The sequence below is a fragment of the Cebidichthys violaceus genome, unplaced genomic scaffold, assembly GCF_023349555.1.
Source record: "Cebidichthys violaceus isolate CVI_PGR_0920_01 unplaced genomic scaffold, fCebVio1.0.p SCAF_2, whole genome shotgun sequence".
NCBI lineage: Eukaryota > Metazoa > Chordata > Actinopteri > Perciformes > Stichaeidae > Cebidichthys > Cebidichthys violaceus.
Genome location: NW_027176372.1, coordinates 16,353,702 through 16,380,370, shown reverse-complemented (window position 1 = coordinate 16,380,370; position 26,669 = coordinate 16,353,702). Strand labels below are relative to the sequence as shown.

Genomic DNA, 26,669 nt, shown 5'->3' with positions numbered 1-26,669 from the left:
TTCTCCTCTTTTTTCAGCCAAAGACCACTGAACTCCCTGCTAAGTCTGCCTGAGGGGCACATCTCTCTCAGCTGAAATAAATGAACACCGGCCTTTTGGAAATCATGTTAGCTACAGTGTCCATAGAGAGGATGATTACAAATGTAAGACAATGCATGTATGGAATGTACAGGAACATTAATCCAGTCTCTTTCTCTGCACTGCATGAGATTAAATAACACTAACCCACTGCTGTCTGTTTCTTAAACTTTCAGCTGTAATCTCCACTAAGTGTGTCATTTGGATTTAGGCCCTGCTTAACTTGACTGCGGCAGTGTAAATATATACATTTCATCACAGAGTTATTCCCTGGCAAAGTCCAGACTAAGCTGGTCTTTATTCCATGCTGTGTTTTGTGCATATCCACAGAGCAGGGCTCTGTCCTTCAACATGTGGTGACCCAACACACTGCAGAGACAGCTGCAGGATGGGAGGAAAGAGGGGGGGAAGGGAAGGAAGAAGAGAGGAAGTCAGAGGGGGAGGATGATGGTGGGGGGGGGGTGGTCTCCCTTTTGCTGAACTACTGAGGGAGGGGAAAAAAGAGTAAAAAAGGCGCGGAAACTCACTTCCTATCCCGCCACAAGCAGCCGTTACGTCACATCCTGCTCTTTCCTGACATGAATCAGATGTGATCCTCCTCGTCATGAAATGAGATCCTGGCTTCCTGTCGCTCGTCCTGCCTGGAAGCTCACAGGAAGGTGTGAGGGAGGAAATGCAGCTCTGCTCTACTTTCTGCTCCAATATTCAGATGATAATGTAGACAAAATAAAGTACATTTGATTATGAGACTATTCAAGAAATTTGTTTTGAAGCACTTTTGTTTCTTCTTCAATGACTGACCACGGTGTATAAGTGTGCCTGTTAAACACATGTGTGACATTCAGGAAGTGATGATGCCTGTTATTCTCTCTCATGTCTGGCTAATGTTGTTACCGCTCACAGGCAGTCCATTGTCAAGTTCCAGTCTGCTACGGCTTCCCCTATTTGGTCAACCCTGCTATACATCACTGGTTTGAATTTTTTTTTCTGTGTGTGTGTGTGTGTGTGTGTGTGTGTGTGTGTCACTGTATTGTCTATATCTCTGTGTGTGAATAATCAGTAGGAATGTGCTTAATTAAGCGAGATAGGGTGGGCGGTGCAAAGGGGGCAATAAAAGAACAGTCTTACCATTCTGCTGGGTCTCCCCTCCAGGAAATGGATGACACATGGGGACAGTGAGGACAGCAGGAGTCTCTGTGAGTCACGGTGTGACAAAATAACTCTGACGCTATAGTAAAGCCTACTAGTACATGCATATAGTACCCATGTGAACAATTTCCTTGATTCTTACCATCTCAAATGAAAGCTCATACTGATCTCCAGTGAATCAAACTAGGACAAACCCACAGTGCAGTTATTACCTCTGACTCATCCTGTCTGTCTGTGTGGGATATTCTCCCATGCTTCCTGCATATGTCTCTCTCAGAGTTGCCAGGTTTGACTGACGGCTGAATATGTTTGTCTTCCTGCAGGTCATTCAGCTCAGCCAGGCTCCGGAGTGAAGCCAATAATGGCCAATGCATAGATCTGAAATGAAGATGTGGGGAACAGAGAAGAGCATCCAGCGGCTGGGGCTGACAGTTGCCGTGGCAACCACATAACACGAAATGAGAGGAGGGTGAGTGGAGTCGGCCATTTTGGGGTATGTGAGTCTGCAGTGTTTGATGTTGAAATGCTGCTGTGTGAATTAAATGGATTGTCACGTTGGAATGATTTTTTTTAATCTAAAAGAGGGGATTGTTTAATAAGAAAATAATGTTTGTGTTTTAAAACTAGCAGATGGGGATTTTTTTTTTTTAATGAACAAAAATATATTTGTTCAGGTATTCTTTCTTAGCTTTTGGTCTTGTGTACTCTTCAGGTAGTAACTTTAATATAGAGAAAATGAATTATCTGGCCTTTGCTACGTCTGATTCACGAACACTTGCATCATCTCCATCCCTCCAGCTCCTCTGTCTCTCCTTCCATCCCCCAACATCTGCAGCGGTGCAGTTAAAGCCTGCTCCTTTTGTTTTGCTTGGTGACGTCCCATGGGCTATTTATAGGGACTATGTTATTGTGTAAGACCTTGTGAAAGGCACAAAGCAGAATGCCATGTTCCCTTAGTGGCCCCAGGATCTGTGAGAGGAAAGCTAAAGAACATGTGGCTCTAGTATGGTGAGCTGGAGGAGGAAATAGTGAGTTCAGATGGAATGAGCCGTATGAATGTTTTTAATTTGATACTTTCCTCAATGTCTTGGTACCATCAATCTATTCTCAATATTTAGACAAAAGCAGACATCATACAATATAAGTTCAGGTGTCATGCTATTTTACCTTATATCAATTGTATTAATCATGACTCTAAAGAGAACAGTCAGGTCTTATCTGTACTACTAGGTTTTTATCATCTAAATAAAAGATGATAATATAATACATGAAAACATTTTGCAGCTAAATTAAGTCTCTTTTTTTTAGTAGTAGTTTTACTGAATTCATTTTCTGCTTGCAGTGAGTAAAATGGCAAATCCAGTCAATTTAATGACGATGCAAAACTCAATTAACCTCACAATTGATTTGTCAGATATATTTATGAATCATTTTCAATCATCAACAGAAGTAGCATGGCAATAAAGTGTCCCAATTAATTGCTCCCATGTATTATGTGACAAGGGAACAGTAGTTAAAAAGCCTGACAATGTTACTTTAATTATAAATAATATTCTGTGGCCTCATTTGGTCTCTTTTTGCTCCTTTTTATCTCCCACAGTCACATAGAACACCTGAAAAGGACAAGGGATAGAGCAAAGCTGTGGTTTGTTTGGGTTAGCGTCAATGTCAGACTCGAACTCCAGTGTGGACTTAACCACTCTACTCCGCATGGAAGGGGTGGTCTCGGACTGCTGACAAGTGAACTCTTGAGCACTTCATTTCTAGTGTGAACATCATTCGAACCAATCGCATGTACCGTACCATTTATGGATCATTTCATTGGTTCAAAATATTTTGCTTTCCTGTTTTGGTGATGGCCAACTGTAGTAGCCTATTTGCGTGGTTGTTACCACTGAATTTGATGAATTTGAATTTGAATATGAACCAGTGATAGAACGACATTTCCACCACATCATTTTTGTTTACAATTACCAGTTGGATCATCCTCGCATTGGTTCGATTCAAGAAGTGTGAACCCACCCTTATAGCATTTAATGTGTTTCACAGGCAAGCTTCATGAATTATGAAGACTAGCGCTGTAGCCTACTAGTAAAAAACGACAGTAGTATATCTGGATTCCTGTTCAGAGCAGGCCTATTGCTGGGCTCGTAGTATTGCAGCTTACAGCGTTGTCCAGGGCCGTGCCTGTTTGTTGCTTGGGCCGTTTGGAATGTGTGTCCCAAAAGAGCGGCCTGATTGCTTGGCTCCCGGTCCCAGACCTGCTGCAGGAAAGTGAAGAAGAGTTTAGTTGTAATGTTGGTATACATACATGCATGTTTGGAATGGGCCTTGCTTGGCTCCCGGTATTTGCTTCCAGTAACGTTAATATATTTAGCATCCAGCAACAAAAGTGAACTGCTGTCAATGAGCCGCGTGTGTAGAGCCTTGAACCTCGGTCCCCATTGCTATTCAGAGCGCTGTTCGGTTTTCTATTCAAAGTATCTTAATATTGAACGTGTCGCATATCCAAATTTACCGAAAATTGACAAAGCACTCAATGGGATCTCCAGGAATACACCCTCCCAAGTGTGAAGTAGATCGGATGAACGGCTAAAGACAGACAGACACACAGGCGGAGATTACTTGCTTTATATTAGCAGCAAATTATGCACAAAATGAACTCACTGAAACAGTAGCCTGTGTATATATAAGCATAAAACAAACAACCCACACATGTATTTTTAAATGATTTCAGAATCTTTTTATTTGAAATGTCAGTGTTCAAGAGAAAATAAAACAGCAATATAAATATTAGCATAAAAATAAGAGAGTAACACAGGGGTATAGCGTGGGGGCTAAGCATTTGATAAGAAAGATAATACAGCAGGATAGAGTAGTATTAATTCAGCAGCGGACGGACTTACACATATATAATATTTATAATCATTTGTTCATATGGACAGAAAGAGAATGAGAGGCATTCTTTCACAAATGCACAAGATAAAATCACCGCAAAAGAACATTAAGAGGTTACAGAAGGATAGAAACATTTCCATATTTTTTTTGTTTTGTTTTGTTTCTTTAAAGGGTGACAAAAGATAGTAGAGAGAAACTGAACACAAAAATATGCGCAACACATATCACAAGTTAACTAGTCTACGTGTGTCACTTTGTTTACTCATCTAAAGTTGTCTTTAATTCATTTATTTACACTGAAGAGTTAGTTGGCTTCCATGGTGCTTAGTTACTACATTGCAACACAAACTGTTGAAGAACATCTCAGATTTTATTCATTATTGATTCTTTTTTTTTTTTTTTTTTTAAACTGTGGTTTTCTTATTTTTCTTGAAAAACAAAATGCAACACATTCCAGTAGTAAGCCACGCCTTGTGGGAGGGACTTTTATTTTGAAACTGTTGGACGTGGTCCCTACTTTACAAACAACTGGCTCATACCATCGACAGGACTTGTGATTATTTACAGTGGGGAAGAGCCTCAAAAGACCAGGGAGTGGAGCGGAGAGGTGAGTGGTAGAGGGGCTAAGGTTTCTCATGATGTCAATAGAGGAGGGAGATTTCAAAGAGCTCTCGAGTGGTATCTCCTCACCAACAGGGACAGCTGTGCTTGGCTCTGTTGACCTCTACCTGGGTCAGTGCATTAGAGAACGTTTAAGGGGTGGGCAGATCAACAGTGGTTCCTCTGTACATTCAGTGGGTAGAGCCAATGTTGTTTATCACCCTCCTGGTTGATGTAATGGTGCCACCTCAGTCTGTGAACCCCTCACCACACCCCTTCCACTCCCCCTGACCCAGCCTGCCAGCTGCTTTTTCTCATGCAGTTGTATCTGGCCAGAGGCCTGACAGACAGATGGACGGCAAAGTAAAGACTTAATTTCTTATACAAACAACTCTTCTATGCTATTGAATCAGTATCTCCCAAAGAAAAAAAAAACATGTTACTGTGTCACATCAAGAAGTTCTTCAACACTTCAGGATAGTGAGGGGTAATACTCAGTCGAGGCCCTAGAGGCCTGCAAAGTGTCTAGAGACTCCTAAGCACTCAAGTTTACCATGTCTATGCATTTCCCTAAAGGCCGAAGTGATTACTACCCCTTTATCATCTGATCTTCAGAATACGAACAGTGCATTTATCTTAGTTTGGCTCTCAACGTGGGGTAGTGAGTGAGGGGAGGACAGGAGCTGGGTGTGAGGAGGGGAGGGTAGAGGGTGCAGGGCAGCAGGACATGTTTGTGCCCATCTGGAGGTGTTGCACAAGAAGCCAGTCACTGCTGCTATACCACCTGCATGGACAGCATGGCTCGTGACACCATGCCACCCCCACCCTCTGCCAGCACCTTCCTCTGGATACATGCTCAGGTCATAAAAATATCAGGAGATTCAAATCTTTTTCTTTTTTTTTTTTAAACTATGCTTACAAAAGTTTTTTTTTATTTTGTGTCAAGTAAATGCTACATGTGCATTCTATTGACCTGCGATTGGAGGGAGGATAACGGATTCAGGATGTCCTCCTCTTTGCTTTTGCAATGCATAGTTTGCAACTATAGACTAGAATATGTGGTTTGAACCTTAAAGAGCATGCAGAAGAGTTTGTAATACCTGTCAAACAACAGCCTTATATCCTCAGGACTTATGATTTAAGATCCTGCAAGGCCGACCCTATATAGGAATCTAATGGATGGCAACTAGCGTACTTTACAATAGCTGACTTTCCATCTTAGGGAAAGAGCACAATAAATCCAACGTGAAAGACATTAACATTTCATCTCTGAATACATCACTGCGTATAGCCTTGTCATCCCAGCAAGGTTCCTGACACTAAATCTCTTTGTCCAAGTTCATTTGATTTTGCCAAAAGAAAAAAAAGAAAGAAAATTACAATAACCCCCCATACCCTGCCAAAATTATCTACCAACAAAGATTATACTAAACCTTTAGCACGGCACGGGTTATCAACATCAACAACAGCCTTCAGCACATTCAAGACACTTTCAAAGAACCATCAACATCTATCCAACGTCCATGTGGTCAAAAGTGATTTCCTGCCATTATTTAGACCGTGCCTAACGTGAGTGACAGCAGAGCAGTAAGATACCTTATGGGGGGGTATGGGGGGTTGAATTTCTCATCAGATCAGGCCGGGTTAATCATTCCTCCACCTCTCTCCGTCCAGCTCTACTTCTTCTCCTTCTTGGTCGACTTCTTCTTGGAGGCAGGGGTCTGGGCGGCCTTGGGAGGCTCAGGCTGAGCCGAGACCTGGGGCGGGGGCAGCGCCTGCTGGGCCGCCTGCTGGGCCGTGGCCTGCTGCTGCTGGGGGTTGGAGGTCAGGGTGGCCGTGCTACCGGGGATGTAGACGTTCTGGCGATAGTCGGGCACGTGCTGCAGGGTGAACTGGGGGCTGTAGCGGGTGCTCAGGCCCATGGTGCCGGGTCCCAGTGTGGCTGTAGCCTCGCTAACTTCTGGGGGGAAGAGAGACAGAGTGGGGTAATGGACAGGGGAGAGGGGGAGAGGAGAGAGGGATGACATTTGTTAGAAAGCCAAAGTATTGTGTGACAGTGTTATAAGGAGTGAAATGAAAATAGGTAATAAAAGGAGATTAAACCATGAAATAAGGTACTTAATTGAAGGGAGATTTTGATATATCTATATTTGATATAAACATATCCCACTGCACAGGCAAACTATGAGGTTGCAGTTAACTAACAAGATATATGAAGAAAAAAGGCAAAAGAGGTGTTCCACAGTGGTTGATTGTGCACAGATGTTTCTTTTTTTTCTTTACAGAGATGATGATACTGTCTCCCCAACGTACTCCTCGGTCTTTCTGGTTTTCTATCATGCATTCCCTGAGTGTGTGTGTGTGTGTGTGTGTGTGTGTGTGTGTGTGTGTGCGCATGACGTAGCTGCTCAGCTCATAATTCTCCCACAGCCCCTGCATTGCAGAACCAAAGACAGAAACGCTCCCTCCCCCACCCTGTAGCTCCTCTCAGCCTATATAAACACATATGCACACGAAAACTGTAACGCTGCTAACTGGCTTCCAAAACGTCAAAGCAGTATCTGAAAACATATTATATAATAAATCTTTCTACCCTCACAGGATTGCAGGATTGCTCGTGCGTTGTGCTTATCAACGCAGTGGCAGTAAGTATAGACCAGAGCTGTTCAGTGTTTAACACAGGCACTATTTTGTCTTTCCTTCCTGATGGCACTAACTGTTCATTCTGTCCTACTTTGTGCTGACATGCAGGTTACCACTATGCCCAAGACGGAGTCTTTTCTCTCTCTGTTCACTTTGATGGAAAAATTCCGCACAACGTCCGGTGCAGTGTCCAAGAGGGGGGAGGGTGTGATTGTGTGGGAAGAGGGAGGGAGATGTGACTTGTCAATGGTTTAAAAAAACTGTGGAAACAATGACGAGTCGATTTGGGAATAAATCATGTCAAGTTTGTCCCTCTATCTTTTCTGCATATTTTGTTTGTTTTCAAGGTAAATGCATGTGTATATTTTTCATGTTATTATGAAGACTTCCACGGTAAAAGCCCACAGATGAATAACTGTGTGCGTGTGTGTCCCTCTGCAGTGCCTGGTTAGGCAGTCACTGCAGGAACACAGAAATAGGGCAGTCGAAGGAGGACATGTTGTGCAATATGGGAATCTTTCGTTATGTGTGAGACTAAAGGTTGTATATTACATAACTTTTCATGTAGCGCTATAGCTTCTGCTTATAGTAAAACACTGTGCATGTGATGAGTGTTTACAGTGGAAACATGCATCTCTGTCATGTAGTTGAATTCAACAAATCAACTGTTTATCTGAGGGACTGCAGGTAGTTGCGTCCACTGTCTGAATATCCTCTGGTTAATTATTAACACACAAGCACGAAATGGAAACATCGATGTGGACAGAGAGAGCTTTATCAATGAGCGAGTCTCGCTAGTTGCCCTCCAACCAAACAGGAACCATAAATAAACAACCTTTGCCCAAGCACCCTCGCTAAGGTTATGAAGAGAAAAATTGGTTCGGAAAATTGGAAGATGGAGCGATAGAAGGGAGGGAAAAGATGATGAGGTATAGGACTCACCGTTAGCTGCAGCCATCAGGGCCTGAAGCTGCTCAGCCTCAGTTGGGGGTTGGGGCCAGGGGCCAGTTCCCATGGCAACCTCAGGTCCTCCAGTTGCCCTGTGGCGAAAACAAAGAAAGAACATCTGTAAATAACTGGTTGTTCATCCTCTCTAATGTGTGTGTGTTTAGCACACTGCTTTGACAGTTGGTGGTTTATGATGTAAAGGCAAAGCAGCTGATGGCCAAATACACAGCCTGAGGGGAAACCAGCAAGGAAAACAAGGATGTACAATTTACAAAACAGGGTGTGTCTCAAACAAATACGCACTCTTTAACACACTCTTGTCTTTCTGCACACTTACACACAGAAGCAAGCGTGTTCGCGCATTCACTCAGTCAACATTGTACGGCGTTCACACTCTCTCTGGTGTGAGCACTGCGCCGTCTAGCAAATCTTAATAAATATTTAATGATCCCACTTTTAAAAGGAAATAGCGGTCTGCATAGTCACACATGCGGCGCTCAGTAGGCACTGAGCATTTACATCTGGGCAAACTTCACCTTCAAAGGCTTGTTTATTTAAAGTCTGCAATTTATGTGGGGGCAACAAAGGAGAACGCAGACCTGCCATCTATTATGCTCACCTACTTATTTCCACTCCAACTCTTGTGACACACCAACACAAACTTTACAACTAGATCTAGGTCACAATGCTTTAAACCTGGCTCTGCTCCTTTTCACAATGTGCCAACAAACCTCCATAGTTTGATTTTTAGTATGTTTTCTTTAAACTACTGGTACACTGTTAGCAAAAGAACAAATACATGTTCCTTCAGAAGACCAGCAGAAGTCACAACAAATCCTATAAAACCATAATGGATGCTGCTTCTAGAGTTGTTCCAGTGCAAAAAACAATATACACACTTTTAACTAATCTCTCAACCTCCTGAATTGTGTGTCTGTGTGTTCAATACATTGGTTGTTTGACCCGAACGCATTTAGTGGATGATCATTAACCCACAGGGACATTGGTAAAATGTTCTGGTGGAATGTACAGGACAGTAAATGACACATTGAAGTCTCAGATCTTACTATCTGACAAACACATGAGGAAAACAGGGCTGTATGCATATAGATAGTGTGATACAGAGGGACACTCTCTTTTCTATTTAAAACCAACTAAAAAAAAGTCTTGAACAAATTGGTCTACACCAGGGTATTAAGGGAAGGTAAAGGACAAAAAAAGGAATTCTAACATAAAAACAGGGATTTGTTTAAGAGCAGGTTGCCAGATCTCGCTGCCAAAACTCTGAAGTGGTTCCCAGTTCGGCGCCAGAGAGAGACTGAGGGAGAGTTTGGTCTGTGCCAGACAGCCAATGAGAAACAGGCTGAGTAAGAGCACGGCCAGTAAAGCCAGGGCGGCCATTTTGTGCCTATTTACATCACTTTAGATAAAAGGGCATGCTTAATTTGAGCTAAATTAGCATCTCTCTGCTATCATTTCCTATCAGTTCCTGTGGTTGTGTTAAGCACTTCCTGTGGTCAGGATTTTCACTTCCTGTGGGCAAGATTGTCAACTGTGGTCCAGAGGGATGTCCTTAGTTGGCCAGGCAAGGATATCGTTTTCCCCTGCAACCTTACATGACATGTTTTATCTCTAAGGAAGGCTGCCTTGTTTTTTTTTGCAGAGAACATTCCAGACAATCATTTCTAAATGAATTTAAGGCCATTCAACCAGTCACATAGTGTACATCCTGGCATCTGACCTCAGGAGTAGTATATGGAGTGCTGTTTACTTCATTGAGGAACTTTGTAACCCCGAACGGGTGTTTTAACAAAATCTATCATGAAACAGCTTTCTGTATTGTCTCTTTCTTGTTAGTGTCAAGTTGATAAATCACATGAAAAAGCCACATCTGGTGATGTTGAGCTGCAACCATCACAGACACACATCAAAGGCAACACTGTATGGTAAGCCAGTTTTCGAGAAGTAGAAAAAACAAGAGCTCTCAGGGTATAATGACTATATGTATAGCACACATACAAGGCATAACAAATCTACAAAACACTGCACGCAAACTCAAAAAGAGTCACAATCCTTTCTACACCACAGCAGGCATTGTGGCCTAAGCACATCGATCAACAAACCCCATCAAACTTTTAGGGAGACTAACAGAAGCTATGGGTTAGATACATCTACACACAGTACAGCACTCAACTGCAGTGCACTACCTAAAAGATTGTAGACTCTCTGCCCTTATCAGCTGATTTGTGATCAGGTATCTCTTCCACTGAACAGTGACTTGACAAAAGTGAACACTCATCAGCTTCTAAGGACAGAAAGTGACCATTTAGTGTCTACGTCTAAATTAGTACCTTGTCCCACTCTTCGGCGTCCATCGTATGTGTGTACCGTATGGCATGTGGGGACTAAAAACACAACAAGTTATACAGTCTGCAAGAACCATTGTGTATTTGACTGAAGGCTGGAGTTAGTGTTAGTTTTACCCAGTGGTATTGTATAACAACAGGGGTGTTCGTGTCAGTGTGTGTCTAACATTTTCCTGACTTGGCTCAAAAGAGCGTTTTGCCCCAGCTGGTATGTTTCAGGGAGAAGCCTTGACTCATAGAATGTGTTGTGCAATCATTGTTGTGAAAACTGTTACTGCACGCACTCCGTTTTAGCCCACACAATGTGGGCAAAGTAGCAATCATTAACCATTGTCATAAACACACAACTGAAATAGATAAACACAATTAATCCATCATTTAAGCAAGTCAGGAGGACCTCAGTGCAAGAAGGATAAATATACTATCCAATCCCCCCACTAGCTCTGGTCACCGTCCCTCATCAGTAGTACTGAGTGATGGCGCACAGGCTCAGAGAGCGCAGAGAGGAGAGGAACAGGAGGGGAGGGGGAGGGGGAGTGGAAGCTGCGGCAGCCATTTTATAAAGCAGCCAGGAACCTGGCAGAGATGCTCATTCAGGAGTGTTAATCAAGAATTTGAATCCACTGAGCAGAATCATGCAATAAAACCATCACCACAGTGTAATTCAAAGTCTGATTCAGATGGTTGCATTGTGACTTTTGATGTCATCTGCCTTTTACAATCAGCACTCTGCAGGCAGCGAGTTCTTATGGTTACAGCACTCACTACCATCCCCCTCCTTTTTTATTCCTCATCCTCCATCACTCCCTCTGTCTTAACGATAAGCTTGCCTCGCGCAGCACAACAACATTACTGGGCATTTTTATCACTGTGTGTATGTGTGTGTGTCTCAGTTTACTCACCCGCTGGGTCCAGGTCTCGGTCCCTGTGTGAAGCGCCAGTCATTGTTGGGGGGCTTTTGCTGTAAAGAGAAGAGAATTTGCAACATGAATTGTAGGTTTCATTGCAACAACAGCACGGCGTTTCTGAGATGTGTGTGGCTGACACATCTGTGTGTGTGATGGTGTACGTCTGTGTGTGATTTAGAAAACCTGTTCAGTTTTTCAGTGAGGCTAAACAAAGGGTTACAGATGGAAACAAATATATGTATGCGCAGGCATCCATGTTGTTCCAAAAGCTGTGGAGCATAAAATGCTGCAAGGACAGTCACACGCACAAACAAACACGCCAACAAAACAAAGACACAAAGTGGGGGCCCACTGACAAAATGGGACTCAACAAAAACAAAAAGGCAGATATTATCAAAAAGAGAACTACAGAATCAAATGATGAGAAATCAGATATAGAATCCCTGAAAATGCACCAACAGTGTCAAGAATCATAGGTGAAGAAACACATCACCCCAACAAGACTTTTTGGTAGGCAGATTAGTGAGCTTGAGTAACTGCAGGGCTCTCATAACAATCTTTTTAATAGACGCAGAGGGCAGAGAGAGTCCTTGGAAGGTAACACTGAGTTATTTTGATACCAAACCGCCATGGAGATAAGGCAACGATGGTGGCTCAGCAGCGATAAAAGCCTCGCTCTTCTTTATGTGTCCCTGCTTCTCTCTATTAATGTCTTCAAGCCCATCGCACTCTTGTCCATTTCTACCTCGCTGGCCACACCACCATGTCTTTTTCATCTCTCTAGCTCTTTCCCTCTCTCTCAGGCTCTCTTGTTGTGCAGTGATGCGGTGAATAGACCTTGGCTTGGCTCCAGATTCTGCCGCCTAATCGACACAAGAGCTCCCAGGAGAGAGAGGCCAGCAAGATGATGTGCTGCATTATTAAAAGAGATGTGCTACCTGAGGGAAGGATGGAAAGAAGCAAGAGAGCAGGAGAGAAAGCCGAAAGAGTAAATACCTACACTAAAGGAACAGTTGAGACTGGAGCATCTATTAGCATACAGGTAAACAAGGAAAAAATGCACCAGAGAATGGTGACTTATTAAATGCACAAAAAGAACAGACATGGGAACACAACTTGTTAAAAAAAAAAAGTGAAATAGAACTCAACAGCTACCTAAATAGGGGAGAGAAAGAAGAGACTGTGGTATATTGTCTGGTCTACTAAAGACCTACGAAGGACACCACAAATAGTGAGGGGGAGTGGGAATGATAATGCGGTAAGGGTTTTTGTTCAATAATCCAACTATGGAACAATCCTGGCTATGATCCGTGTAGTGTTGAGTGAAAATAGTGTGAGTCTTAAACACTCAGGAAAAGGAAAATGCCAGATGAAGAAAAGTGTGCTTTTCCTCATAACAAACTGTAAAGCCAGGATTGAGTGGATGAGGATGAGAAGAGGAGGGCATATTTGAACTCTTGTCCTTCCTTCAGAGCAGAGCCTGGTTGATGTTTCGAGTTTAAAAGTGGACTCAAAGATGTGTCTATGTGCGTGGGCATGCAAGTCTGTCTGAGCTTTGGCATAGAGTAAAAAATCTCAGCACTGAGTGAAGGCAAACATCCACAGAGAGGCCCAGCATTCCAGCTGTGTGACTCGCTCTCACCACACAAACTATCACAGACACGCTTGTCATTTCCAAGGTCTAATCCCACAAGCATGTGGAATATTGTGGAATATTTGGCCCCACTGATTACTAAAGGAAAACAGTACTGTATCTTGCGTGCTACAATATGGTCAACTTGGCTACATCTACATATCACAAGCAGACAGGTAATATCCATAATAATGCATATCTGCTCAAGACGAAAGTTAAACTTTATCTTTTCACTCAGCCGAACCACAAACTGTTCAGAGTTGCTGGGTTCTTGGGTTGTTTAGACAACAACAGTTGCCAGGGAAAACACATTTAAAGCCAAGCTTAATGACATGCAGGGATCAAAATATAATTGACTTTAGTTCCAGTTATCTGAGCATCTTCAGATGTGCTTGTTTTTGTTGTTTCATATTCTCTGAAGTGAGTTGATTACTTCAAATGAGATGAAGACATTAAAAAAAATGCACAAGACCTTTTTTTTCCCCCAGAGTGCAAGTTCAATTTAAAAGGCAGGAGATAGAGAGAGGATGTCAAATAGCCTAGTCAGGGAGACTAGGTCAATGGAGAGAGATGAAGGGATTACAGCTCTGTGGGCCCTGATTCTCATCCAATTGAAAGACTTTCATACCAGCCTGGAAGCTTTATACACTGTCAGTCTGCTTCCCTTACATCTTTAAATCGAACCAAAGAGCTTTGAGGGCTCTCCAGGTGCATTCCAACCTGACAGAGTTCCTGAGCTACCACAACACATTACACAACAGTTGAAGAACCACCATATTAGGAGATGAGATGGATATTCGATATGTGTGATTATGTGAGCACAGGACTTAACGGGAGGTATGAACTGGACTGATCAGCTCATGGGCCCACCTGGACTTCATCCAGCATGTTTGAATAAATGTGAGCTAAAACATCTGGTTTACTGCTTAACCACCTCTCTGTCATGATATGCATAGGTTTATCAGGGTGCAAAAAAAAAAAAAAGCTCATCCCTTTCTCTCCCTCTGACAGGGGTGAAAAAATACAGTATATGCAGAAACTCCCTTCACACACACAGGTCCATCTGGTACTCTTTGTGGAAGATTCAGTTTCCTATCACGTGCACACATTATATTGATGTTACAGGAAGTTGGTGCTCCATCTGAATAGAGGTTACCATGTCTGTTTTGTGGCTCTGATAACCTTCAATGCGCTTAGACATACACACCACACCAGAGTCACTATGTAATAACCTTCAGCACAAAGGCAACGGTTATGCCAGTAGAAACCTAAAGATATCTAGAAACATAGAATGTGTTACCACTGAAATGCTGGATTCACTACATTGTTAATTCATTACAAGGGGAAGACGGAGCACTGTGACAAGAGAAAAGCACAATGTGTGCTGCTTGACTCAAACAAACATCATGACTCAACTAACAAAGCCCTTGAGGACAGTTTTTCTGAACCGCATGAGCCAGTTTGTCGCATGTGCAGCTTCATCATCCATATAAAAGTATATTTACAAAACACTCGGCCTAACTCAGTGCACGTGCCAACTCTTGTAAACTCCCACAGGCTCAAAGACTGAACTAACACATGGTCATGGGACTGTTCAGATCCTGCTTTAAGTCAATACATTTGCTCGTATAGAGAGGGGAATAACAGCAAAGATTGAAGTGAAGAGGCAACTTAGAGAAACTCAGGATGACATGGAATGTTCCTACGTCCACTCAGTTAATCAAGGGAATCTTTCTCTTTCAATCAAAGATATGTTGCAGGCCAACTGGGAGAAAATAAACCTTTTAATTTATTTACTAATGTTTCTAGGAAAAACTGTCATTATAATTATCCCCCCAAACTTTCTGTGTTAGCACATGGTTAAATAGAGTATACCAAAACAGCACACTGCTGATGAATAGAGCATACAGAGAAGGACAGTGGGAAGTTACTGACAATTGGGTACTAAGGCCCCAGGGTCCTGCTAAAATTACACACTACTGGAGGCTCCTCATGGCTGACTGTTTCTACACACAATCTCACATGCAAGCATATAAACACCCACAGTGATGGCTGCAGCTCTAAAGCCATTATAGCCTGCGCCGTCTGTCGCCATGGCACACGTGCGTGAAGAGCCATCCTTCCTTTCTCTAGCCCTCTCTCTCTTTTCCTGTGTTGTCTGCATCGACACGTGTCACTAGAGCAAGGAGACAGATGGTATCCTGCTGACCTCGGGAACAGCCTAATTCGGCACAGAGAGAGTGTCTGTGTAATAAAGACTCATGAGAAACCAGAGGGGTAAAGATCCTGTTGTCCAAAAACACCACAGCAACAATAATGATCTTCAATCAAACTCTACATTACACATGCAATGGTTACGGATGAACTCTGAGTTAAGGAAGAGAAAACCTCGTACATTTTTTTATTGAATCCCCTAAATTGACTCATCCTGGTGACAACACTCTCACACTTCTATTCCTGACCCCACTCTCTAACCCCACTCTGAACACATGGAAAAAAGTAATTGCTGATCAAGGATGTAAGAATGAAAACTAAAAATGTCTGCACAGAACTTAGACAGTGAAAACCTCCTCACTCATGTAATGCAGAGTCCTGGAACCAATCACCAAAAGTTCAGAGGACAACAGGAAGTCAGGGGTCAAGCCAATGACCCCATGAATTCCTGTTTTTCAGCTACTGCTTTATTCTTTGACTCCCCCACCCCATCCCTCAGACCATTTTCTTTCCATGTCCTTTTTCCTCTCCTTCACCCCCATCTCTGCCTCTGTCATCCTGTTCCCCTCTGTCTCCCAGCCATTACACTGAGCCAACACTGCAGGATATTTTCATCTGTCTGTCTCCTCCTCTCCATCTGTTAGGAGCACTTAGGTTTCCACCTCCTTTGACATTTCCTCTCCAACTACTGCCTAACTTTCTCTCCATAAAGAACAGTTCCTCTCTGTTGTTTAGTTACTGGAAGGCAGAGATAGTAACCACACTTCCTAGCCTCAGGTCAGATTAAATATTAAGATGTTCTTTACTCTGCCCAAACCGGTCTAGTAGGACAACGAAGCTGATTCACCAGAGAGAGAGCGAGAGAGAGAGAGAGAGAGAGAGAGAGACTCCTAATAAAACAAATGAGATTTCAAAATACTGCAGAGCTTCGTGTGACATAGGGAATCGAGGTTAGGACTCTACTGTCAAGAATTAAAGCAACAAAACTGTGGTCTTAACCCATGCGTTGTATACATATACTATTACAATATCAACACTGCATGTGAACAACATTTCTTGAAACACTTAAAGCATTTCTTTAACCCATAGATACTGAAACACCTGAATTGGTCTTATCCCACAATGGCATATCCCACCAATGCCATGCTTGCTCTAATCCCTCACCTCACTGGCTGAGTTCATAAGGTGCTTCCTGCTGAGTGTCATGTTGAGCGTGTTGTTTTGACTCAGCATGGGTGTCTTCATAAATACAAAGTCACTCCGGCTGGATATGGTGGAGTAACAGGGCCTGTAGGTGCGCGTGTGCGGGTCCTGGGAGCCACCCACAACCTCCATATAGCGTATGGGTCCATCGGTATTGAGCTGCAGGTGCAGGTCCTTGCTTGGCCTCTGATGGTAGCGGCTGGTCCTGTGACGACCGTAGCAGCAGCAGCAGTCTGAATCTCCGAGCCCTGGGCCACGGTGCCTTAGGCAACGTACCATGATGATGACAAACGTGATAAAGGACACAGCTGATACACAGGCTATAGAGATGATGAGGTACAAAGTGATGTCCGACATCCCAGTGCGATGGTAGAAAGGTGTGTGGCGAGGTCTTGCTGGAACATCGTTGGTCGTGCCCTTCTCATCCACAGTTACTGTAATGTTCACAGAACTGGACTTCGGTGGGTCACCATTGTCCTGAATGATGACCACGATGTCATAAGTCGAGCCCCCTTCATCCTCTGCCCACTTGCGGGCTGTGCGGAGCTCACCGGTGTGTGCCCCAATGCGGAACATGCCAGCATTTGGTCCAGGGGCGATGGAGTAGAACAACCATGCATTGTGCCCACTGTCTGCATCCACCCCTACGAGTTTATTTACAAGGTGCCCTTGGCCCACAGATGGGGGCACAGTTAACTGTAATCCTTTGTCTTTTGGGTAGGAGGGGTGTACAATCACTGGCACATTGTCATTCACATCTACCACAAATACATGCATCGTGACATTGGCTGTCCTTTGAGGCACCCCAGCATCCCGGGCCTGCACCTCAATACGGAAAGCTTTAAGTTGTTCATGATCCAGAGAGCGCATGCTGTAGATGTGGCCACTCTCTGGGTTAATGTAGACATAAGAAGAGATGGGTGAGCCCTGGACCATGCTGGGAAAGATAGAGTAGGAGATGCGAGCATTGTCACCAAGGTCGGGGTCAGTGGCTGAAACAGCAGCAATGGGGGCACTGGGAGCATTGTTCTCTGGGATGTCCACAGAGTATGAAGGCTGAGAAAAGGTGGGAGCATTGTCATTTACATCAGAGAGCTTCACCACAAAGGTGGTTTGTGATGAAAGGGGAGGGGAGCCGGCATCAGTGGCCTTGATGACCACTGTGTACTCTGGGACAGTCTCACGGTCCAGGTTTCCAGCAGTGGTGAGGCTGTAATGCATGCCAAAAGCTGAATTCAGTTTAAATGGTAAACCTGGTTGGACAGTTAATGTAACCTCCCCATTTACAGCAGAGTCCAGGTCCCGTGCACTTATGAGGGCTATCACTGTCTCTGGTGCCGAGTCCTCTCTGATAGGACTGGTCAGTTTTGTCAGTGTCACCTCTGGTGCGTTGTCATTCACATCAATGATGTCCACTATGACGTTACACGATCCCTCCATAGCGGGGGAACCACCATCTCTGGCCTGCACTGTGATGTGGTATGCATTGGCTTTCTCGTAATCCACATCACCCTTCACACGGATCTCCCCGCTTTTAGAATCCACACTGAAAAGGTTGAGAACGCGTTCCGGTGTGTACTTACTAAAAAGGAAAGATATTTCTCCGTTGTTACCCGAATCCGCGTCAGTCGCGTTCAATTTCGTAACTAAAGTGCCCCGTGCAACATTTTCTAAAAGCCTAACTTTCTTTACCGGCTCGTCAAAGACGGGCGCATTGTCATTTACATCCAGAATTTTAATGAGCATAAGTGTTGAGCCAGATTTCACCGGCTGACCCCCATCTACAGCAGTGAGCAAAAGGCGAAACGAGGCCAGCGTCTCCCTGTCCAGAGGTTTATCCACCAGTAGCTCTGGAAACTTACTGCCGTCACTTTTAGTTTCCACATTCAAAATAAAAAAGTCATTTGCTGCGAGATGGTACGTGCGTAACGAGTTGGTACCCACGTCTGGGTCGTGTGCGCTCTCCAAACGGAACTTTGTGCCTGGAGCGGCCGCCTCTGATATCTCCAGAGAAATGTTGCTGGTTGAAAACTGCGGTGCATTGTCATTCACATCCAGAATGTCCACCACGACGCGATGAATGTCTAATGGTTCCTCCAGAAGTAGTTGAAGATGTAGTGAACATGCTGAACTTAGTTCGCACAATTGTTCCCTGTCAATTTTTTGCTTGATGACCAAATCGCCGGTCGCCTGCTTTACCTCAAAATACTGCGTTGCGGATTCCGAGACCACCCGCAATCTCCTCTGAACAATCCCCTGAGCAGTAAGACTCAAATCTTTAGCGATATTCCCAACGACAGAGCCCGGGCTTAGTTCCTCCGATACGGAATAGCTGAGCTGAGCCGAGGCGCAGGGGAGGCAAGCTAGATAAAAGCAAAGCCTCCACAGCCTCCCTCCTCCGGAGCGCTTCCTCTGTTTGGAGTCCATTGTGCTGCGCTCCGAGGATCGGAGAATGGGAAAGTTTTTAACTTCTTCTTTCACCGTAACGTATCCATAGTAATGTTAAAACGAGGCGGCCAGGCTTGATGATAAACATTTCCTTTTTAAAAATAGAGCGATGGGAAGTTTTGATGTGATCATTTCGGCCGTCTTTTAAGAAAAAAACGAGGACGAAAATCAAAGTATTTTCTGCCCTCGCTGAAACTCCCTGCTCTGTCTCTGCCTCACTCCACACATGGGCGGGGAGAGGCCACAGAGGCCTTCCCCCCATTGGAGGGCAGGGCTGGACCAGCTCTGTCACACAGCTCACACACACAGTGAAAACTTTCCAGTGACTCCACTTCCACTGGCAGGCAAGTATCAACTTAATTCTCAATGTAAAAGTTTGAGAAGACAACGCCAACGGAACAACAGAGGAATATGCCTGTGGAAAACGCTATTTTTCCAAATCCAAGAAAAACATATGGAGAATAGATGTTATCTCATTGTTATATCGTTTAACAATGCAGAGAGAGCTCCTCATTATCAAAACACAGCCGTGTATCACGCAGATGTTATTTATAGCAATGCTATTTGCATCCGCAGGGTGGCATGGTTTCCAAACCGGCTTTCCCCGGTCACGTAAGTTAAAAATGGGCTTAATTATAAAGTACAAAAAAAATGAAAGCTATAAAATGCCACAAAGACGACATTTTGAAGATGCAAGCCATGTAGCCTAAATTAAAGAGCAACGTTTTGTTTGAGAAGAAGCATCAATAATAAAGTTGCAAACAATACAACATAATGTATAGATGGCAAACAAACTAGTTTAACCAGAACATTTAAATTGAATATGAAAACATTGTTTTCACATAAGGCAATGCAATATTAAGTTGATATTTGGTTTTAGTTTTCTAATCATTCATTGACATAAAAGATCACATTATCTTACATTAAACTTAAACATTTAATGTATACGCAATATTATATTACATAACTAGCTTTAATATTCAAATATAATCTAAATCGATAGCTTAATTTACCAAAATGATACAAGATTTTAGTGTAGAAAGTTTGTGAGCTGGAATCGCAACCCTGGTGTAGACCAAAACATATAGCCATGAACACTTGTATCAACTTTATACCTAAATTGTGTGATTTGGTTTCCATTACAGAAAAACAAAAACACGTTTAATGGATACAGTTACGCAAAGAGATACATTAAAATTCACGTTTTGTGAATTCTGTTCAGCTTGTAGATACACTTATCACACGACTGCTAGTTTTCTGCTCACCTGCTGGCTCTCAAAGGTCCAGGTGCTGTCGGGTAAAGACGCATCCAGAACACTGATCACATCATTAAAGTCAGTGGTGCTGCTGGGTTTAATCAAAGTGAAATCACTGTACTCTGACATCGGAGACATTGGAGACATACAGGACCTGAAGGACTGACTCTGAGACAACATGTCTCCTCCCAGGACCTCCACGTACTTAATAGGTCCATCAGTGTTGAGCTGAATCTGCAGGTTTCTGTTGGGGTTTTTGTAATTATCACAGTCGCTCCGTGTCATGCAGCAACTACCGCTGCTTCTGCTGGTCCTCATGCATTTAACCGCTAAGATGAGAAAAGTCACCAGAGACAGCACGGACACCGAGGCCAGAGAGAGAATCAAATACAGAGTGATTCTCCCAGTTTTCTTGATGGGCTCGGTCACTTTCTGTCGGAGGTCTAAGATGGGCTCATGGAGGCCGTCCTCCAGCAGGATGGACACCGTGACGGTGGCGGACTGGACCGGTTCCCCGTCGTCCTTGATCTCTATAAGCAGCCTCTGAGAGGAGTCGTCCTGCTCGGACACAGCGCGTTTAGTCCTCACCTCCCCTGTGTACAGATTGACAGTGAACAGAGACGCGTCTGTGGCCTCCGCCAGTTTGTAGGAGATCCAGGCGTTATGGCCCGAGTCAGCGTCCACGGCCGTCACCTTAGTCACCAGGTGACCCGCTTTAGCGGAGCGGGACATCCTCTGATGAGAGAGGGAGCCCAGGGCAGCGGAGGAGGGGTAAATAACAGCGGGGGCGTTGTCGTTCTGGTCCAGGATAAAAACATGGACAGTGGCGTTGCTGCTGAGAGACGGAGAGCCCTGATCCTTTGCCTGAACCTGAATCTGAAACACCTTCAGTTTCTCATAGTCAAACGAGTGCATGCTGTAGATACTGCCGTTATCTGAGTTAATGTAAACATAAGATGAGACGGAAACCTCCTGCACTTTAGAGTCCAGTATAGAGTAAGAGATTTTGGCGTTTTCACCAAAGTCCAGATCAGATGCTGACACTGAATACAGTATAGAGCCTGGTACCCCATTCTCTTTTAAATACACATTATAGGAGGGCTGAGTGAATATAGGGGGGTTGTCATTCACATCAGTGATGCTGACAGGTATCATTCTCTTACTGGATAGAGGAGGAGAGCCTGAATCAGTGGCTGTTATCTCAATATTATACTCTGAGAACCTCTCTCGGTCTAAAGGACCACTGGTAACCAGTGCGTAATTATTAGAAAAAGACGGTTTCAGATTAAAAGGAGAGCCTTTTGTGAGTTGCAACGTCACCTTCCCATTAGCATCGGAATCAAGGTCTCGCGCACTGATCAAAGCAACTACGGTTCCACTTGGTGCGTCTTCGCGCACTGGCTTTGGCTGAGAAGTAAAAACTATTTCTGGAACATTATCATTGAAATCAGTTATATCAATCTGCACGCGACAGTGACCCTCCATTTCAGGGCTGCCTTTGTCTTTTGCAGTTACATCAATGTCATATGACTTGGTGGTTTCATAGTCTAACTCCCCTTTAAGAGTAATTTCACCTGTTAAAGGGTTAATATCGAAGATTGACAATAAAGAATCTGGTGTCCGAGAGCCAAATGAGAATTCAATTTCACCATTTAAACCTTCATCTGCATCTGTTGCTTTGGGCTTTATAACAATAGCTCCCTTTACACTTGTTTCACCGAGGGTTACTTTGTAAACGTTTTTTTCAAACACCGGGAAGTTATCATTTATGTCTAGCACGCTTATGGTTATCTGTGAGGTTCCGGATCTTGGTGGATTCCCACCGTCTAGTGCTGTCAGTAATATTTTGTGAACAGCTTTTTTCTCTCGATCGAGAGGCTTTTCTAAAACAAGTTCTGGAACGGTCTTACCTCCCTCAATTTCTTTTATTTTGAGGGAACAACACTCATTTTTACTAAGAGTATATGATTTCAAAGAATTGCTTCCAACGTCGGGGTCCGTTGCGCTCTCCAAAGGAAAGCGCGTGCCAACTGCTGCTAATTCGGCTAATTTTAAAGATAATTCATTTGAAAGGAAACTCGGAGAATTGTCATTAATATCTCTTATTTCAACCTCAATTCGGTGTAACTGTAGCGGGTCCTCTATAACCACTTGCAGAGGTAGAACACAGCTGGCGCTTTGTCCACATAGAGCCTCTCTGTCTATTCTGTCATTCACCACCAGCTCGCCCTTACCCGCATCCACAGTGAAATACTGTTTATCAGCGTCAGAAGCGACACGCAGTTTACGTTCAAAAATGTCTGATAGTCCCAAACCCAGATCTTTGGCTAGATTTCCTACCACAGAGCCCTGTTTCAGTTCCTCTGGGATGCTGTAACGAGTCTGTCCGCTTATTGTAGTCCACAAGAGAAAGAAATGATGCCACCAAAGCGCAAGCCACCTCCAGTCTCGGTATCCCATTCTCTTTGTCATCCCCGAATCAGTGAAATGCATCATTTACAATCCACAAGAACAGCGAACATGAAGTCAAAATCCATATTCCGAGAGTGTGACATATTCCAATAAAAAGACGCCTGTGCATGGTCAAAGATTACATTGATATATAACCATAAACTCCGAGGAGGCAATATGAACGATTTGCCGACTCTCCTCCAACCCCGAGCATTGTGATTTGGTGCTGAAGCTGCATGGGGGAGGGAGTAGATCTCTTTGTACAGTTCAGAATGCTATTGGTGCACAGCGTCCATCTCTCACGTCCAATGAGGGGGAAACTGAGCAGCCTCGTTAAAGACACACCAACCCCTTTGCTCTGTCATAAAAGAGAAAGTGCCACACAACCGGGATATGCCATTAAAATTCCTATGATTTATGATTTAGAAATGTTAAACCAAAAACATATATTAAAATCAATAGTTGTATATAAATAATATATATCAAAAGTTTACAGTTTTTTAATGAGACCTATATGTATTTGGCTTTGACTTCTAAATACAATCATTAGCGTTGTTGTAAGTAAATAAGTCCGGGACAAAAAAAGTTATTGTTTGTTAGTTAAACGGTCAAGTATTTTCATCGTTACCCAGAAGCCATCAACAACAGTCTATTACTGTGCGCCTCGTGTGTTGGAGTCGCTGTCCATCATTGTGGTGCTGAAACGCTCAGCTCAAGCTATTCAACATCCAACTCACTCTTCAGGTCAAATGACAACAGCTGCTGTGCCACAAATGCTGTCGAAGTTAACTACACAAATTACACGTTTTAGTTTGCATTGAAATGTGTTATTTATATTTTAAAATACATCAACTAAGGTAACAAATACCCCACATTCTAAAGATCAACTGAAATACCTTGTTTTCATAACTTTTCAAAGCGAAAGCAAAAGTTGTGCTTTCTTTAAAGTGAAAAGCGTAATAATAGTCTTACAAAACTGAATAATATCATTGTTTCTTTTACTCACTGCTCACCTGCTGGCTCTCAAAGGTCCAGGTGCTGTCGGGTAGAGACGCATCCAGAACACTGATCACCTCATTAAAGTCAGTGGTGCTGCTGGGTTTAATCAAAGTGAAATCACTGTACTCTGACATTGGAGACATTGGAGACATACAGGACCTGAAGGACTGACTCTGAGACAACATGTCTCCTCCCAGGACCTCCACGTACTTTATAGGTCCATCAGTGTTGAGCTGAATCTGCAGGTTTCTGTTGGGGTTCTTGTAATTATCACAGTCGCTCCGTGTCATGCAGCAACTACCGCTGCTTCTGCTGGTCCTCATGCATTTAACCGCTAAGATGAGAAAAGTCACCAGAGACAGCACGGACACCGAGGCCAGAGAGAGAATCAAATAAAGAGTGATTCTCCCAGTTTTCTTGATGGGCTCGGTCACTTTCTGTCGGAGGTCTAAGATGGGCTCATGGAGGCCGTCCTCCAGCAGGATGGACACCGTGACGGTGGCGGACTGGACCGGTTCCCCGTCGTCCTTGATCTCTATAAGCAGCCTCTGAGAGGAGTCGTCCTGCTCGGACACAGCGCGTTTAGTCCTCACCTCCCCTGTGTACAGATTGACAGTGAACAGAGACGCGTCTGTGGCCTCCGCCAGTTTGTAGGAGATCCAGGCGTTATGGCCCGAGTCAGCGTCCACGGCCGTCACCTTAGTCACCAGGTGACCCGCTTTAGCGGAGCGGGACATCCTCTGATGAGAGAGGGAGCCCAGGGCAGCGGAGGAGGGGTAAATAACAGCGGGGGCGTTGTCGTTCTGGTCCAGGATAAAAACATGGACAGTGGCGTTGCTGCTGAGAGACGGAGAGCCCTGATCCTTTGCCTGAACCTGAATCTGAAACACCTTCAGTTTCTCATAGTCAAACGAGTGCATGCTGTAGATGCTGCCGTTATCTGAGTTAATGTAAACATAAGATGAGACAGAAACTTCCTGCACTTTAGAGTCCAGTATAGAGTAAGAGATTTTGGCGTTTTCACCAAAGTCCAGATCAGATGCTGATACTGAGTACAGTATAGAGCCTGGTACCCCATTCTCTTTTAAATACACATTATAGGAGGGCTGAGTGAATATAGGGGGGTTGTCATTCACATCAGTGATGCTGACAGGTATAATTTTCTTACTGGATAGAGGAGGAGAGCCTGAATCAGTGGCTGTTATCTCAATATTATACTCTGAGAACCTCTCTCGGTCTAATAAACCACTGGTTACCAGTGCGTAATTATTAGAAAATGATGGTTTTAAACTGAATGGAGAGCCCTTTGCAAGTTTCAACGTTACTTTGCCGTTATTACCAGAGTCGTGGTCTCGTGCACTGATTAAGGCTACAACTGTGCCTCTTGGTGCATCCTCGCGCACAGGGTTTGGGTTTGAAGTGAGAATTATTTCCGGGACATTATCATTAATGTCTACTACCATTACTTGCACACGACAGTGGCCCTCCATCTCAGGGACGCCTTTATCTTTTGCAGTGATATCTAGTTCATGCATTGGACTGCTTTCATAATCTAATGGCCGTACTAAGGAAAGCTCACCGGTACCCGGATTTAAATGAAAAATGGACAACAATTTCTGTGGCGTGTGCTCTGCAAATACGTATTCAATCTCCCTATTAACACCCTCGTCTGCGTCTGTTGCTTCAAGTTTTACAAGTACAGAACCAGCGATATTATTTTCATGTACAGTCACATTATACAATTGCCTTTTGAAAACAGGGACATTGTCGTTGTTGTCGAGGACAGTCACTGTGATTTTTGTGGTTCCAGTTTTGACAGGATTGCCTCCGTCTAAAGCTGTCAGTAATAAATGATGGACACTTTGTTTCTCTCTGTCAAGTGATTTCTCTAGTACTAGTTCCGGAACCTTTCGATTACCAGACAACTCTTTAATCCTTAAACCAAAACACTCATCTTTGCTTAGAGTGTAAGATTTTACCGAATTACTACCAACGTCCAGATCCTGTGCTGTTTCTAACGGGAAGCGTATGCCCGTGGCAGTAGATTCTGCTATCTTTAGCGATCGCTCCTCTGTTAAAAATATTGGAGAATTGTCATTTATGTCTCTTATTTCCACTTCTATGCGGTGTAGCTGTAGCGGATTCTCTGTTACAACCTTTAAAGGCAACACACAGTTTGCGCTTTGTGCGCATAAAGCCTCTCTGTCTATTCTGTCATTCACCACCAGCTCACCCTTCCCTGGGTCCACGCTGAAATACTGCTCGCCAGCCTCAGAGGAGAGATGCAGTTTACGGTCATAAATGTCTGATAGTCCCAAACCCAGATCTTTGGCTAGATTTCCTACCACAGATCCCTGTTTCAGTTCCTCCGGGATGCTGTATCGAGTCTGTCCGCTTATTGTACTCCACAAGAGAAAGAAATGATGCCACCAAAGCGCAAGCCATCTCCAGTCTCGGTATCCAATTCTCTTTGTCATCCCCGGTCTGTTAAAATACGGTATTTCCCGTCGAGGTATTCGTCAATACAACCAAACATTCAAATCCATCGCCAGAATGGACACTCCAATATAAATAAATCCTTAAATAATTGTTAATAAAAGATATATTCCGGACTCCTTTGTTGAGCGCATCTTCTCTCCAGCTCACTGTGAGGGTTACCGTGGTGTGACTGAATGGGGGAAGGAGTAGATCTCTTTGTACAGTCCCGTATGCTATTGGTTCACGGTAACCATCCCTGCTATCCAATCACAAAGACGCAACTCTGCTTATAAAGCTACTGCACCCCTTCAACGCCTCAATGCATTTTGACGAATGTAACATTAGTGAGTATCAGTTTCAACTGGTAATTGTCTTTAAACAAACAAAATAAAAAAAA

At 43.7% G+C, this 26,669-nt stretch overlaps 1 protein-coding gene across 36 annotated transcripts in view; it reads right to left on the bottom strand.

Moving 5' to 3' along the window:
* Positions 1–3,947: 3,947 nt before the first annotated feature.
* Positions 3,948–26,669, bottom strand: part of LOC137875492 (protocadherin gamma-A11-like) — a 262,793-nt gene continuing 240,071 nt past the window's right edge. For 16 of the 36 annotated variants that reach the window (XM_068714780.1, XM_068714779.1, XM_068714775.1 and 13 more), the window contains exons 2-5: positions 11,585–11,643; positions 10,668–10,721; positions 8,311–8,408; positions 3,948–6,685 (exon numbers count right to left, since the gene is read on the bottom strand). In XM_068714780.1, coding sequence (XP_068570881.1) covers positions 6,402–6,685; positions 8,311–8,408; positions 10,668–10,721; positions 11,585–11,643 — 495 coding nt within the window. In that variant the 3' untranslated portion in view covers positions 3,948–6,401. Of the gene's footprint in view, positions 6,686–8,310; positions 8,409–10,667; positions 10,722–11,584; positions 11,644–16,601; positions 19,373–20,353; positions 23,087–23,808; positions 26,523–26,669 lie in introns of those variants that run through there. The other 20 variants (XM_068714793.1, XM_068714794.1, XM_068714789.1 and 17 more) reach the window with 9 other exon arrangements.